General features: G+C 36.5%; 2 protein-coding genes across 3 annotated transcripts in view; both read left to right on the top strand.

Annotated features, from left to right (window-relative positions):
- LOC141332929 (NACHT, LRR and PYD domains-containing protein 3-like) overlaps positions 1-15,311 on the top strand; it is a 443,961-nt gene that overhangs the window by 225,625 nt on the left and 203,025 nt on the right. The gene's annotated exons all lie outside the window — the stretch shown is intronic.
- Positions 438-15,311, top strand: part of pacsin2 (protein kinase C and casein kinase substrate in neurons 2) — a 30,632-nt gene continuing 15,758 nt past the window's right edge. For both annotated transcript variants that reach the window (XM_073838130.1, XM_073838129.1), the window contains exon 1: positions 438-561. In XM_073838130.1, coding sequence (XP_073694231.1) covers positions 495-561 — 67 coding nt within the window. In that variant the 5' untranslated portion in view covers positions 438-494. The remainder of the gene's footprint in view (positions 562-15,311) is intronic.

Below are 15,311 nucleotides of genomic sequence, written 5' to 3'. Positions count from 1 at the left end.
TAAAATATGTAATGTAACGGATTACGTTACTAATTTGGAAGTAATCTACTAAACTCTGACTGTAAATTAATGTTTACAACTATTTTAATATTTCAAAGCCTATAATCGCCTTTATCATATTATATATGCTAAATATATGTTGTAAATATATGCTAATATAGATTTAGCGACGTTACATGCCGTTTCAGAGAATACTTATTTTGTTTGTTTTTAAATAAAAACAGTCTGGGTTTTACATGAAGACACGTCCCTAAAATATATTTTATTTAATGTTTGTGAACGGTAAACTGTATAATAGTTTCCAAGAAATAAAAATGTTGAATATGCTCTTTAAATACGAATTATTTTGAGCCAATTTAATTATTATAACGTGTTGTTATTTTCCTGTAGTATCTGCTGTAATGTGTGTTTGGTGAGCGCGAGCGGCAGCAGGGGATGTGACGTCAGAGAGGTGCGCCTCCGCCGCTCAGTCAGTCACTAGTCGTTGAATATCGATGAAAAACGGACAAATCAACCTCGCATCGACACCTGAGCGCCAGATCTGGACTGAAACTCACTCAGGTAACGATCAAACACCGCTTTCTCTGTCATTCAGACACCGGCCGACACTTTGCGCACTTTTGGCGCAGTCTGTGGAAACTTTTCTGAACGCGCTTGTCGCGGATCTGAGGCTCTCGCTATCGATCTCCGATAACGGATCGTTTGCGGTCCGTCAGGACACTTTTGTAAACCACGATTCGATTAATGTCAACATTTGAGCTTTAAAAGCGGCTTCCGTCTTTCTCGCGACATTAACAGGCGCTGAACGCCTTGGACGCACTGTACGCGCGCGTCGTTCCCACATTCGTAACGCGTTTTCAGCGCTGGATGTGTGTGTTTACACTCTCGTATATAACTCATATAAAGCTGTGTATGTGTGTGTGTTTATAGTGTGCATGAGTTTGAGAGAGAGAGCGCGTTACAGCGGCAGGGCGGGGCGCGTTCACTGCTCAACACCAATGCGCGCGCCCGCGGCTTTTCCTGAGGGTTTCCGCGGTTTGTTTTTATACTTCTTATACGTTTTGTTGTGTTTATCTCGGTTAGTTTGATGTCGGTTAAGTCACGATTAGCTTCTGGAAGCGAGAAGCCGTTGATGTTGTGGCTGTGGCGTCATAACGCGGCACGGTGACGTCACGAGCACAGCTGCGCGCCCCCTTGACGTCACGTGCGCGTGAACTCATTCCACCTTGAAACGTCAGTCTCAGCAGGTATGTTGCCGTCATTCTGTTGTCATTGTCATCAAGTGCTTTAATGAAAGTGATGAGCAGGTGTGTGTGTGTGTGTGTGTGTGTGTGTGTGTGTGTGTGTGTGTGTGTGTGTGTGTGTGTGTCTGTCGTTCTGGTTCTGAGGCTCATGCGGTGTGTTCTATGTGGAGGTGTGTTGCTCAGGTGTTGATTGAGTCTTATGGGATGTTGGAGGTTCAGATGTTCTCCAGCTGCAGACACAGTCAATGGAAACTAATAGACACTGTATTAAAGGCCGTGGTGCTTCCTGATGCTGCTCTGAATCAAACGAGTCATTGCTGTTCTGAAGGTTTGCAGGACGAGGTTCAGATGATCGTGTCATTGACCGCCGTGAACAAACACACACCAGATCAAGCTTCGTTTGGGTCAGTGACCCTCATCACAGTCAAGAAATACATCTCATGTAAAAAAAACATATCAGATACTTCGTAATGTAGATTTTATTTTTATTTATATTTAAAAAAATAAAAAACACAGAAAAACTGAAACTTGAAAATTGCAGGGTTGTTGATTAAATTAAAAATGAATGAATAATATAAACACTAACTGAAACAAAATAGAAAAAGCTACATTTGTCATTTTTGTTTAGTTCAAGTATAAAATGCAACTTAAAAACTTTATTATTTCATAAATAGTTTTTTTTTTAAAGCTGGTGTTCACATGTAGAGAGAGGCTCCTTGCTGTCTCACATTGGAGTCAAAATATCTGTATTTTCCAAACAGGTTTTCTCTTCATGAGTGTTATTTGTTTAGAGCCAGATTCACTAACAGCTGTAACCAGCGCAAACCCTCGTTTGACTGTCAGGATTTGCTAAAGACACAGTTAAACATTATCTACTCCTCTGTTAGTGTGTTTATGATTTTGTTTATGAATGTTTATGTTTATGAATGGGTTTTTAACAGGTTTTCTATTCATGAGTGTTATTCATTTAGAGCCAGATTCACGCGTTTGACGTGTTTTTAATAGAACAGGAAGTGAGGCTGGTGTTGTGTGTGTTTGGAGGAGCCTCTATCATGATAACTCCTGACACATCTGGAGAAGCGTTCACAGAGGTTAATCATGCGTGTGTGTGTGTGTGTGTGTGTGTGTGTGTGTCCTGATGTGTGACACTGCCACAGCTGTGTGTGTGTGAGACAGAAGATAACTCCGCTGACCAATCAGATTGAGGCAGCCTCCTCTTCTGACCAATCAGACAGCTCAGTGAGCATTAGTGTATGAGCTCCTGCACTTTACTTATAACTGCTGATAGGAACTGGTTCAGCAAATGAGTTCAGAGAACCTGTTTGAAAACAGTCATCATTTAGACTTTAGGCTTTATTCATTCCAGAACCAAATTGTCATCCAAGATGTTCATGTCTTTCTTTCTTCAGTCGTAAAGAAATAGTTTTTGAGGCTTTCTCTCCATATAGTGGACTCCTGTGGTGCTCCAGAGTTTGAGCTTTCAAGATGCAGTTTAAAGCCTGTTTAGATCATGCTGAAGCTGCATTTTGAGTGGGTTTGATGTGTTTTTGTGAAGCGTCGGTCGAGTTTTGAATGTGAAGATAAAGATAAAAGTGTGTAATTGAATCCAGTGTCTTAAAGGAACAGTTCAGTCTGAAACTAAGATGATTGTGTGATCATTTCCTCAGGAGAGCCTTTGTTTTTGTCCATCTAGTCGACGTCGGTTTGCTCTGACTCAAAGTCTTAAACCCAACCAAAAACAGAAGGAATCTTGACTTTTTAATAATCAAGTTGTGTTGAGTCATAAATCCAGAAACATTAGAACGGACAACATAGACTTTCTGAACGACACACCATTATTGACAAAAATGTAGTTCATTATTAAGCAGTTAGCTAAAGTTTTGTTTCTTCAACATGCATCTTAATTATAAATGAGTCATTTAATTTTAATATGTTAAAATAGAAAACATTAAGAATAACTAAAGCATAAAAAAATTTATTTAGCAAAAATTAAACAGAATTTGGGGAAAAAAACTAAATAATTGTCATAGGTATATAGTAGGGCTGCACGATTAATCGTTTTTAAACCGAAATCGCGATTTGAAAGGGTGCGATTTTCAAATCGCAAGAGCTGCGATTATTTCGATTTATTATCAAATGTGGTAACAAGCATATAAGTCGTTTTTGACAGGTCACTTCAAGTGCATATTACGTCTTCATGCTTATATTACGTTTGATGCAGAGTTTAACCAATAGGGGGCATTTTAACACTGCATGTAGAGACATGCACGGGACGTATTTTTCAGTCCCGCCTCCGCAGAAATATGTTTATCTCGGTCCGTTCCTACCTCGACATTCATGTTTTGTCCCGCTCCTGCCCGCATAAAAGTAACCTATATAGTTTTTTTCAGTACATCAATTGAATTTACATGAAACAGTTTTGTAACATCTCGTAAGTTTCACAAAACCCCAGCATAAACTACCCCGATAAAATATTTGTTATATAGGCTAAGCATCAACATTCACAAACCACTGTTATTCTTAACAGAAGAGCAAGCATGAGCTACTGTGTGTATCCAGAGCAGAATGCAAGTAGACAAAGCTAAAGTTGACACCTCAGTTCATATGCGATCTCATAAAGCTCTAACACAATGAATATTATGCACAATGAATCTTTCACAATGTCTACACTTCGTGTGTTTTTTAATTCGCGAGCACGCAATATTCAGCACTGTGCAAGAATGTTTGAGCAGTGAGTGGATTCTAACTTAAACACCTGACTGCCTATCCGTGTGCTTACTGATAATAGCTGTAAGTTGTATACTAGTTGTTCTTGCTGCTTTTGTGCAATAGATGAATAACAATATTTTGCTCTTTAGATATTTCTATTTTGCGGGGATCCCGCGAATCATTTTATTTTCCCGCGTCCCAAACAGCCGCACTCGTCCATCAAGTTTTGTCCCGCGCCGCAGTCGGTTGCGTCGGGTCCCGCTATACTCCTGTAGGAGTGCAGGTCTCTACTGCATGTACTGAGCAAATAACGTTAACGCCATTTGGAAAAGATGAGCGGGAGCAGCGGCTTAACTTCCCAACAAAGTGTCTCTTAATGTAGGTTATCATCAGTGTTTTACTGATGTAAAATTGTTTACAGTGTGTTTGGATTCCTAAAAGTTTAAGATTTTAATAATATTTTATTATATAATTTTAATTGTTAATTTAATTTTATTTAAGATACTGTAGTTATTTTCTTAATTTGTCATGATAACTGACAACTTTATTTTAAAAAAGGCAACAATGTTTAAGAGGTTTTAAATAAACAGTAGAACAGTGTAGCATACTTTGTGATTATGCTTGGTCTTTCTTTGGTTCTGTTAAAACCACCATATCAAACCTGTAGCTCTTTTATGAAATAGTAGTAAATCGCATTTTAAATCGCAAATCGCAATTTTGATCAGAAAAATCGCAATTAGATTTTTTCTCCAAATCGTGCAGCCCTAGTATATAGTGTGTAAGTTTCTTGATTTTAGTTAATTAGACATCACTTTGTGATTTTAAATTAAATGAAGTTAGCGTTAAAATGAAATCCAATATAAAAAAATAGCAAGATATGCAAGTTGTTCCCACATTTCTAGCATTATTAGCAACGATATTTCACGATTCAAAAATGTTACGATGTGTATCGTAGAGTGATGACGATACATTTACGTAGGGCTGCACGATTTGAAGAAAAAAGCGAATTGCGATTTTCTGGTCAAAATTGCGATTTCAAATGCGATTTACTACTATTTCACAAAAGAGCTACAGGTTTGATATGGTGGTTTTAACAGCACCAAAGAAGGACCAAGGTTTATTTAAAACCTCTTAAACATTGTTGCCATTTTTTAAATAAAGTTGTCAGTTGACCAATTAAGAAAATAACTACAGTATCTTAAATAAAATAAAATTAACAATTATATATAAAATCTTAAACTTTTAGGAATCCAACCATACTGTAAACAATTTGACATCAGTAAAAAACTGACGATAACCTCCATTAAGAAACACTTTGTTGGTATCACTTGAATTTGATCGATTCCGAATCTTTTCGATTCCAGTTTAGTAAACAACAACAACCACAAAAGTCAAACATTAATATATCACACATGTTTATTTTCAGTGCTTGCTTGCGACATATTATTTTATTACAGGGCTTCTCAACCTTTTTTATATAGGGCCCACTCCTTCTTTGCAAGGCCCCCCTATGCCTGACATTTCCTCTAAAGGTGTTTATTTTTGAACCTTTTTATTAACCAAAACATTTGTTTTGCCTTTTTATTTTTCTCCTGCATGTTATAAAATAAATTTAAACAAACTTTAAATCAAAGCTATACTTTTGAATTTAAACACTTTTTAACATGTGTATATACATATACAGACTTTAATCTCCTGAATTATTTCATTTAGACATTCTTCACAACTACAGATTTCTTAAGTGACTGAATATCTACTGTTTGCATTTATTATAAAATAAACATATAAATGAAAAATACAGTAAATATTTTCCAGTTTATGCTGGTGCTCATATGTGACCCTGGAGCACAAAACCAGTCTTAAGTCGCTGGGGTATATTTGTAGCAATAGCCGAAAATACATAGTATGGGTCAAAATTATTGTTGTTTCTTTTATGCCAAAAATCATTAGGAAATTAAGTAAAGTTCATGTTACATTAAGATTTTTTGTAAAATTCCTACTATAAATATATCAAAATGTAATTTTTGATTAGTAATATGCATTGTTAAGAACCTAATTTGGACAACTTGAAAGTAATTTTCTCAGTATTTAGATTTTTTTGCACCCTCAGATTCCAGATTTTCAAATAGATGTATCTCGGCCAAATATTGTCCTATCCTAACAAACCATACATCAGTAGAAAGCGTATTTATTGAGCTTTCATGTGATGTATACATCTCAGTTTTGTAAAATTTAACCTTATGACTGGTTTTGTGGTCACATATGTGCATAAACACCACTGACCCTTACAAGATCCACCTCTGTGGGTAAGCATTCATTATAAAACACTCACAGGACATTCATTTGGACAACTACGCAACTATTTTGAAATCTCACGCAAAAGTACTATGGATCAGAGCCCCGAAATCATGAATAGTTTGTGAATCAACAGCGGACTTGATGAAGTTTGCGTGCAGCAGTAGCTTTGCCTTCGGTTTTTACGAAGCGTAGCCACATTTGAGCACTTCGCACGATCCATCTTGTAGACTAATGTTTACATTACCACACCAGTGTTGTTTTTGACAACCATCTTAGATTTAGTCTTAGTCTTTTGGACTACAATGCTTATTAGTTTTAGTCACTTCTATATGTGATAGTTTTAGTCCAATTTTAGTCGACGAAAAGTCAAAAAGGTTTTAGTCTAGTTTTAGCCAAAAAAAGGGGAAAAAGTAGTCTTTTAACAAATTAATGTAGGTCAGTAAGTATTTTGCGGTTGGGTAGTGTCACTTATAAGTTGTGAAAATAGCAGATCTATAGTTCAACACAATGTGAGCTTCCGGATCGACTATTTTCACCAGTAATTACTTTAATGAAGGAATGAAAAACTGCCGCCATCATGGTTAATCGTCTGTCTGTCTGAGTGACAACAATGTGACGTGTTGAGCGTAACCAAACAAGGACAGCATGCTAAAACGGCTTGCCATACTAGTATGGCAAAGAGTAATGCTAAAACGGCTTGACATAGCGTCAGATACTTAAGTTTTAATTGGCATGCACAATAAGCGGAAATGTCATGCATTTTAAACGTCTGACGGACCACTCACTAACATTTCCGTCTATTCTCGTCTCATCAACGAAAACTCACACACGTCTCGTCATGTTTTAGTCATCAACGAGCCATTTTTATCTCGTCATCGTCTCGTTATCGTCATGAAAAAAGTGCCGTCAACGAAATTATTTTGTCATCGTCATCGTTGATGAAAACAACACTGTACCACACAAGGTCCTGGCAGATCACTAGATGAAAAAAGGCACCCAGGAATCGAGTAGAGGAATCTGAATTTTAATTTTATAACAAGTTATCCGATTCTTTATCTTAAGTATCCGATTCCAGAATCCCAACCCTACGAGTGCGGGATGCGGGAAAATAAAACGATTTGTGGGACTCCCGCAAAATAGAAATATCTAAAGTATACAATTTACAACTGTGACTAGTAAGCACAAGGATAGGCAGTTTCCATTCAAAACCTGTTTGCAGCAAATCAGCGGTGTTTAGGTTAGAATCCACTCACTGCTCAAACATTCTTGCACAGGGCTGAGACATTGTGAAAGATTCACTGTGCGTGATATATTCATTGTGTTGGAGCTTGATGAGATGGTGTATGGACTGAGATGTCAACTGTCTGGCATTCTGCTTAAATCCAGAAGTTTAGTGGAAAATAGTTCTCCATGGGTGTTCAAAACATGACATTTGTCAAACTCGTGTTTCCATGATTTGAATTAGACGTGTTTTCTATCGCTGTGAGAGCAGCAGTGATTGGACTCTGAGGAGGAGGATGGTGAGTGTGCTTCAGTGTGTGTCTGCTGCTGTTGATGATGAAGCACATGTGACTCTGTTATTCCTGCTCTGTTCACTCAAACACAATCAATCTGAACCCATGTTTGGCTGACCAGCAGTTTCTCTCTCTCTCACACACATGAACACAGCTGTGCTACTCAGAGTCTCTGACCCACAGGTTCACGTCCCAGTAGGAGTTTTCCATTGGATTACAGCTGAAAATAAGCTCTGCATCTGCGTCCAGCTAACTCAGACATGTTTGTTGCTTTTATGAAGCGTTCATGAGTGCAGTCAGCAGAAGAGCGGTGTTTAATGTCCTGACGGCCTCTGGAGGGCCGATTCAACACCTATCCAGGACCAGTCAAAGCTAATAACATCACACAGCTTACTGATTCATATTTAAGCAAAAAGGTACGAGAGGCCATGCTGTATCATGAATAAATCACGGCTGAAGGGCGTTGTTAGGCAAGTACCTTATTGCTTTTATAAAACGGTTACCACACAATAAAAATATTAAAATCTAAAATGTATATTAATTTATATATATTAAGTTGTACGTTTTCATAAAGTAAAATCATTAACTGCCTTCCGCTGTAAAAAGTAGTCCCTAACTGCTGCAGCTGTGTTTACGTTGCTAAGGGTGGTTGCTAAGGAGGTTCAATGATACACAAAACCGTTGAGTGAAGCGGTCATAGCAGTGCTGTATCATGAATACGACACAGCTGCTGACCAATCAGAACTGAGGAATGGAACTAACCGTTTTATAAGTAGAGTTAAATCATCTAAATATCTGGAGCTCCTTCAGCCACTGAAACCTAAACTTCTCTGACTCTAGGAGGATGAGGAGGAAGTGCTAAATGCCAGATCGTTTCCAGCTCTGACCTCCAGAATAAATCATCAGTTCATCGCTAACACACACTCAGCACAAACACTAACACAGCCGCTGCAGACACACTCCTGATTTACTCTGTCAACCACACTTTCACTTTCAGGAGCACCTTCTGATCAATAATCAAACAATCTGATCCAACACTTGATATTTGACTCCTTAAAGTGATTCACAGGGGAGTTTTGAGTTCACATTTGTAAAGGCATTTTTGCCAACATTATTAAAAGTTTGTCATCTTTTACATCTAAAAATATATGTATTTTTAAGCTTTTTACCATTTCTGATTAAAAGCAACGGAAGAACAAGTAGAGCTAGATAAAGTTTGTCAAGACAGACTTTAAGTTGGCTAGAAAGGACCAGAACGTTTAAAACTAAAGTAGTTTTAAAAGCTTGAAGTATTATACAAAGATAGATATAGCAAGTTGTTAGCACATTTCTAGCATGTTTACAGCATGATTAACATGTTACTAACATGTTGTTAGCATAAGCAAGTTATTAGCATGTTGCTACCATGTTTACAGTATGATTAACATGTTACTAACATTTTATTAGCACATTTGTAGCATGATTAGCATATTAACATGTTTAGCATTTTACTTGTATGTTGTTAACATGATTAACAAGTTACTACCATGTTGTTAGCAAGTTTCTAGCATGATTAGCAAGTGACTAACATGTTAACAAGAACAACAGGTTACTAGCATGTTGTTAGCATGATCAGCATGTTGCTAGCAAGATTGTACCATGTTTTTAGCATAATTTGCAAGTTACTACCATGTTGTTAGCAAGTTTCTAGCATGATTAGCAAGTGACTAACAAGTTGTTTGCAAGATTAACAGGTTACTAGCATGTTGTTAGCATGATTAACATGCTGCTAGCAAGATTGTACCATGATATTAGCATGTTTTTAGCATCATTTGCAAGCTACTACCATATTGTAGTGCAATCTAGTGTGATTAGCATGTTACTAGCATGTGATTAGCATGTCACCAGCATGTTTTAAGCATTATTAGCAAGCTATTAACATGTTGTTAACATGATTACCAAGTTACTAAGATGTTGCTAGCATGATTAGCCTGTCGTTAAGATGATTGTAGCATGTTGCTAGCATGATTAGCATGTTATTAGCAACTAGCATGTTGCTAGCATAATTGTATCGTGGTCAGCTTTTTATTAGAGGATTAGCATAGTTTGAGTAGTGTTGATCATTTAATATCAGTGTAAGTCTATGGGATTTCTCCCAGTTTAAATCGCTATTTTTAGGAAAAGCGTGAGTCGGATCAGATCCAGCAGCTGGAGTCAGATCAGCCTGAAGATCTGGCCTGAGTTTGGAGTTTGGAGAGTTAAAGCTACAACTCAGAAATAATAGCTGTAAGTTTAAATAGCGGTTCAGTAAGTTGTGTTTCTCACAAATACGGCACCGTTGAGTGTTTAGTGTTTTTGCTGTTTCTCCTGTGAGGCTCATGAAGGAGTGAACATGAGTGTGTAATGTGTCCAGCTGTGTTGATAAGAGCTTGTAGCATTAAACACGTCCAGACATGTGCAGATAGTCCTAAACCATCATGAATGAAGAACAATCTCTAGTGTGTTCAGATCAGAGAGAGAGCCTTCACTGCGGTGTTCAGGTGTCTGTCTCTTTAAGAGCGCTGCCATCCAGAAGGTTCCTGGTTCCTCTTTCACACTCAAATCTGATTGTGTAATATTGCTGCTGTTATTCACTCATGGAAACTATGAGTTTGCTCTCGGCTCTCTCTGTGTGTGTGTGTGTGTGTGTGTGTGTGTGTGTGTGATATAAAGCGGCTTACAGCGGCTCAGGAACGCTGCGGGAAGAATGGCAGGAATTTCCATCACTTCCCTGGAAAGAGTGTGGCATGTTCAGCTGAACTCAAACACTGCAGCGTATCTCTTCATGTTTTCGGTCTCTTTCAGTGCAGTTTCAGTGCTGTATCACACACTGGGCTTCATGTGACTCGACTCGATCGTCAAGAACTAGTTCTCAGCTACTTTCTCTCTTCCTTTTTTGACGTTTTGAAATGTAAGGCCTTTAAAACCCTTGAATATAGCAATATTCCTGAGGAGCTACTTGAAAAGTACTTGAATTATTGAAGGACAATTTCATCTTTTCACACAAAATTCAACTATTCCTCATTATTCAACACATATTTTAGTTAATGTTATGAAACTAGCGAGTTCATACTGACAGTGTGGTGTAAATAAAGCAACGAAAAGAGGATCTGAATCAATTGAGTGAGTCATTTACACTGGAACCGCTCCGATTGATTCAATCTTGTGACTTTGATCGTTCATTTCAAGTGATTCACCAGCAAAAACCAGATCAAATTAAAAGAGACATTCTTTTTTTGAATTTTGACATCGCTTGTAATGATTTTATAAAGCACGTAGGGCTGTGCAATTAATCGAAATTCGGTTTCGATTTCGATTTCTGCTTCAAACGATCATAAAAATGCAGTGGTGCACTTTCGCTCCTCCATAAAAGCCTAATTTCACATGCAAATCAGCTAAATCATGTAACGTGACTTTCATAAAATGGGACGTGCTTGATTTATTAATGTTTCTTAGATGGTGTTTTTTTAATAGCACATAGGAAAACTTGCGCTGTTCTTTGTTAATGCGCTCAGAGACGGAGCAGAACACGGACTTATCCGATTAAGTTATCTTTTAGCTCAAGGTGCACGCCTACAGCTCAAATACATGCAAAAATATTTCAAAATGAGGCGCTTGGTGATTATTCATGCAAACCCTTGTCAGTTGTGTCTTAAATAACCATAAATAGTTGAGAATGAGAATCCATGTGAAACGGTATAATAGGTCCGTGTGGTTAAAGCGGCAACACATAATATTCCTTCTGCCGTCTCTGTGCCTAATATGAATAAAACTTAACAATACAAAGAGAAAACCACTCACTGCTCTTGAATGAAGGACTTTTGTAGTTTTAATAAGAAACAAAGCATGTTTAACTAATACAGTGAAGACGCTGTTTTATTTTACATTCAAATAATTACATTCAATTTCTGTCGTTAGACTACTTTAGACTTCATGAAAGTGTTCAGTATTTTTTTAAAGCACTTTTTTTTTTATTTGTATCTTTTTTTTTCTCACTGTTTTGCCATCTTTCAATTAATCACTATATAAAGTTTTGGACCCTGTCATAATCGTTTAAATAATCGCGATTACAATATTGACCAAAATAATCGTGATTATGATTTTTGCTGAAGAGCAGCCCTAAAAGCACGTATAGTGATCAGTGAAACTCTGAATCACTTTTCGAAACTCTGATTCAGTTGAACCATTGCTTCGCAAAACGATTCACTGTTTCAAAGCGCTCCGATCAGATTGCGAATAATTAGATTCCGATTGGGACTTCAAATCACATTTCATTTGGTTTAGATCAGGACTTCAGAGTGGGTTTGCAAATAATTGAACTCGGATTGAGACTTCAAATCGCTTCTTGTGAATCATTTAATTTAGATCGGAACTTTGTGATTCATTTGATTCAGATTGGATCTTCAAATCACATTTGTAAATCATTTGGTTTAGATCAGGGCTTCGAAGCACGTTGTGAATCATTTGATTCAGATCAGAACATTGGAGTGGGTTCGTGAAACGTATGATTTAGATTGAAACATTGTCAATGATTTGATTCAGTTCAGGACTTCAAATCGCATATTAAGAATCATTTGATTTAGATTGGGACTTCGGAACGGGTTCAGGAATCATGGTTTAGATGATTTAGACTTCACATATTGCTAATCGTTGGATTCGGATCGAAACTTCAAATCGGGAATGATCAATCATTTGATTTAGATCGGGACTTCAGAGTGGGTTTGCAAATAATTTAACTCGGATTGGGACTCCAGATCGCTTATTGTGAATCATTTGGTTTAGACTGGGACTTCAAAACACATATCAAGAATCATTGGATTTAGATCAGGACTTCGGAGTGGGTTCACAAATCATTTGATTTAGATCAGAACTTTTTGAATCATTTGATATAGATTGAAACTTTGTGTATCGTGAATCATTCGATTTAGATCAGGACTTCGGAGCGGGTTCGGGAATCATATTATTTAGATAAGAAATTTAAATCACATATCATGAATCATTTGATTTAGATCAGGACTTCGGAGTGGGTTCACGAATCATATGATTCAGATCAGAACTTCAAATCACGTATCGTGAATCATTTGATTCAGTTCAGGACTTCAAATCACGTATCGTGAAATATTTGATTCAGATCAGGACTTGAAATCGTGTATCGTGAATCTTCAATTTAGATTGCTAATAATCTGATTTAGATCAAACCTTTGCGTATCGTTATCATTTGTTTTAGATTGGGATTTCGAAACGGGTTGAAGAATCATTCGAATTAGATCAGAACTTCGGAAAGGGTTCAGGAATCATATTATTTAGATCAGGGGCCGGATTCACGAAACATTCTTAAGAAGAAATTTCTTCTTAACTGCCATTTTCTTCTTATTTTTTAAAATAAGAAAAAAGTTAAGAATATTTTGTATTCCCAAAAAAATCATCTTAAGAATATTCTTATCTTTTTACTTTAGATTGTTCTTAAGACAAAAATTAAGAAAATTCAAATTCTTGAAAAGAATCTTCTTAAAAACCATCGTAAATAACTTCTTAAAGTTAGGATAGCCCGAGACTTGTCTTAAATCCCAAATAGTAATAATTATTTAATTAATTGATTGGGTTATTTCAAATTAACTGTTATATTTAAGCATTGCAACACTACTAGTACTAGCTACATATAATACATATTAGGACTATTATTAGAGATGAGCAAGAGTTCGCTGAAGTGACAGCAATGACTGATAATGTAAACAATTATCTGTCATGATTAGCCTGTGTATGACCCTACTTTTTGCCGTCATCAAAACTTAGTAGCAACTCGACAAAATCGAGTCAGATAGGGAGATTTAATAAAAAAATAAATAAAAATACGACATAATCTTTGGCCATATTTAGCGCATGTGCAGGACGCGTTTGCTGTAGCAGCGCACACACATAACGGAAGCGTTCATTCAGACGAGGCAACAAAATACAACACAAAAGTGAATAAACTGATCGCCAAAGCTTAAGACAGACCCTTTAAAAGTAACCGTTCAAAAACACGGCACATTAAAATGTGACACAAATGTGCGTGCTTATGATTATTAGGATAATCTGCAGAAACCGCAAAAAAGACGTTGAAGTGTTTATAAATGCGTCTTCAGCCATGTATTCACTCAGGTAGATGTATCATTTTTTTTTCTTAAGAAAGAAATTAAGATGTTCTTAAGAACATATTTGAGAATATCTTAAGATTTTTTCAAGAATTGCACTTAAGAACATTCTTACGAACTTCTTAGAATTTATCTTAAGAAATTTCTTAATTTATTTCTTAAGAAGATATTCGTGAATCCAGCCCCAGAACTTTGGAACGGGTTTGCGAATCACTTTATTTAGATCGGAACTTCACATATCACGAATCTTTTGATTTTAGAGAAGATCTTCAAATTGCGTATCGTGAATGATTTGATTTAGATTGGAACTTTGTCAATCATTTGATTCATATCGGGACTTCAAATCACGTATCGTAAATCATTTGGTTTAGATCAGGGCTTTGGAACATGTTCATTTGACTTAGATCGGAACTTCGAGGGTCACGATAATTTGATTTAGATCAGGACTTCATGAATCATTTGACTCAGATTGCAACTTCAAATTGTGTATTGTGAATCATTCGATTTAGATCAGGACTTCGGAACGGGTTTGCGAATCACTTTTTATATTGGAACTTAACGTATCACAAATCATTCGATTTTAGAAAAGAGCTTCAAATTGCGTCTCGTGAATGATTTGATTTAGATTGGGACTTTGTCAATCATTTGACACAACGATCTGAACTTCATGAATCATTTGATTCAGATTGGGTCTTCAAATCGTATATCATAAATCATTCGGAATGGGTTCGGGAATCATCTGCTTTAGATCGGGGCTTCAAGTTGTGTATCGTGAATCATTTGATTTAGATCTGAACTTTGGAGCAGGTTCGGGCATCTTTTTCAGATTTTTTTTTATTAAACTATAGAAAACGCCAAACCATTGAGACAGTATGGTTTAAAAAAAAAAAAAAAAAACTGAAAAAAGAAAGTACCAAAAGTACAAACACAAATCCCTTAAGAAAAATAACAGTAACCATGTTTTTTTGTGCTACCAGAGTTTTACTACAAAAACCATGGTTTAACTTTGATTAGTGTAAGAAAGCAATGGTTAATTTGTAATTACAATGCTTTAACTATAGTAACTATGTTTTTTGTTTTATGTTTTGTAAACAAGGCAACATATCTCTTACAAATAATAAAGTTCTACCTTAGATGGCAAAAAATAGTACTAGCAAAGTCTTTAAACGTCCTGGAACTTATTTTCCAGTATCTGTCCGATCCCTGTTAAGAGTACATTACTGTAGTGAAGAAGATGTTCAGGTGTTTTTAATGATGGCTGTAGTGATTCACAAGCAATGCCGACTGTTTTGGTGATTCCCTGTGATTCACTAATGAATCAATGACTCAAATGAATCACTGATTGACTCATCAAGAGGAATCCGGTTTAAAACCAGAATGTGACTAAATAACAC

Source organism: Garra rufa, chromosome 4 (assembly GCF_049309525.1).
Source record: "Garra rufa chromosome 4, GarRuf1.0, whole genome shotgun sequence".
In the NCBI taxonomy this organism is placed as follows: domain Eukaryota; kingdom Metazoa; phylum Chordata; class Actinopteri; order Cypriniformes; family Cyprinidae; genus Garra; species Garra rufa.
The sequence above is the reverse complement of the archived record's forward strand: the minus strand, read 5'-3'. Positions and strand labels throughout refer to the sequence as shown.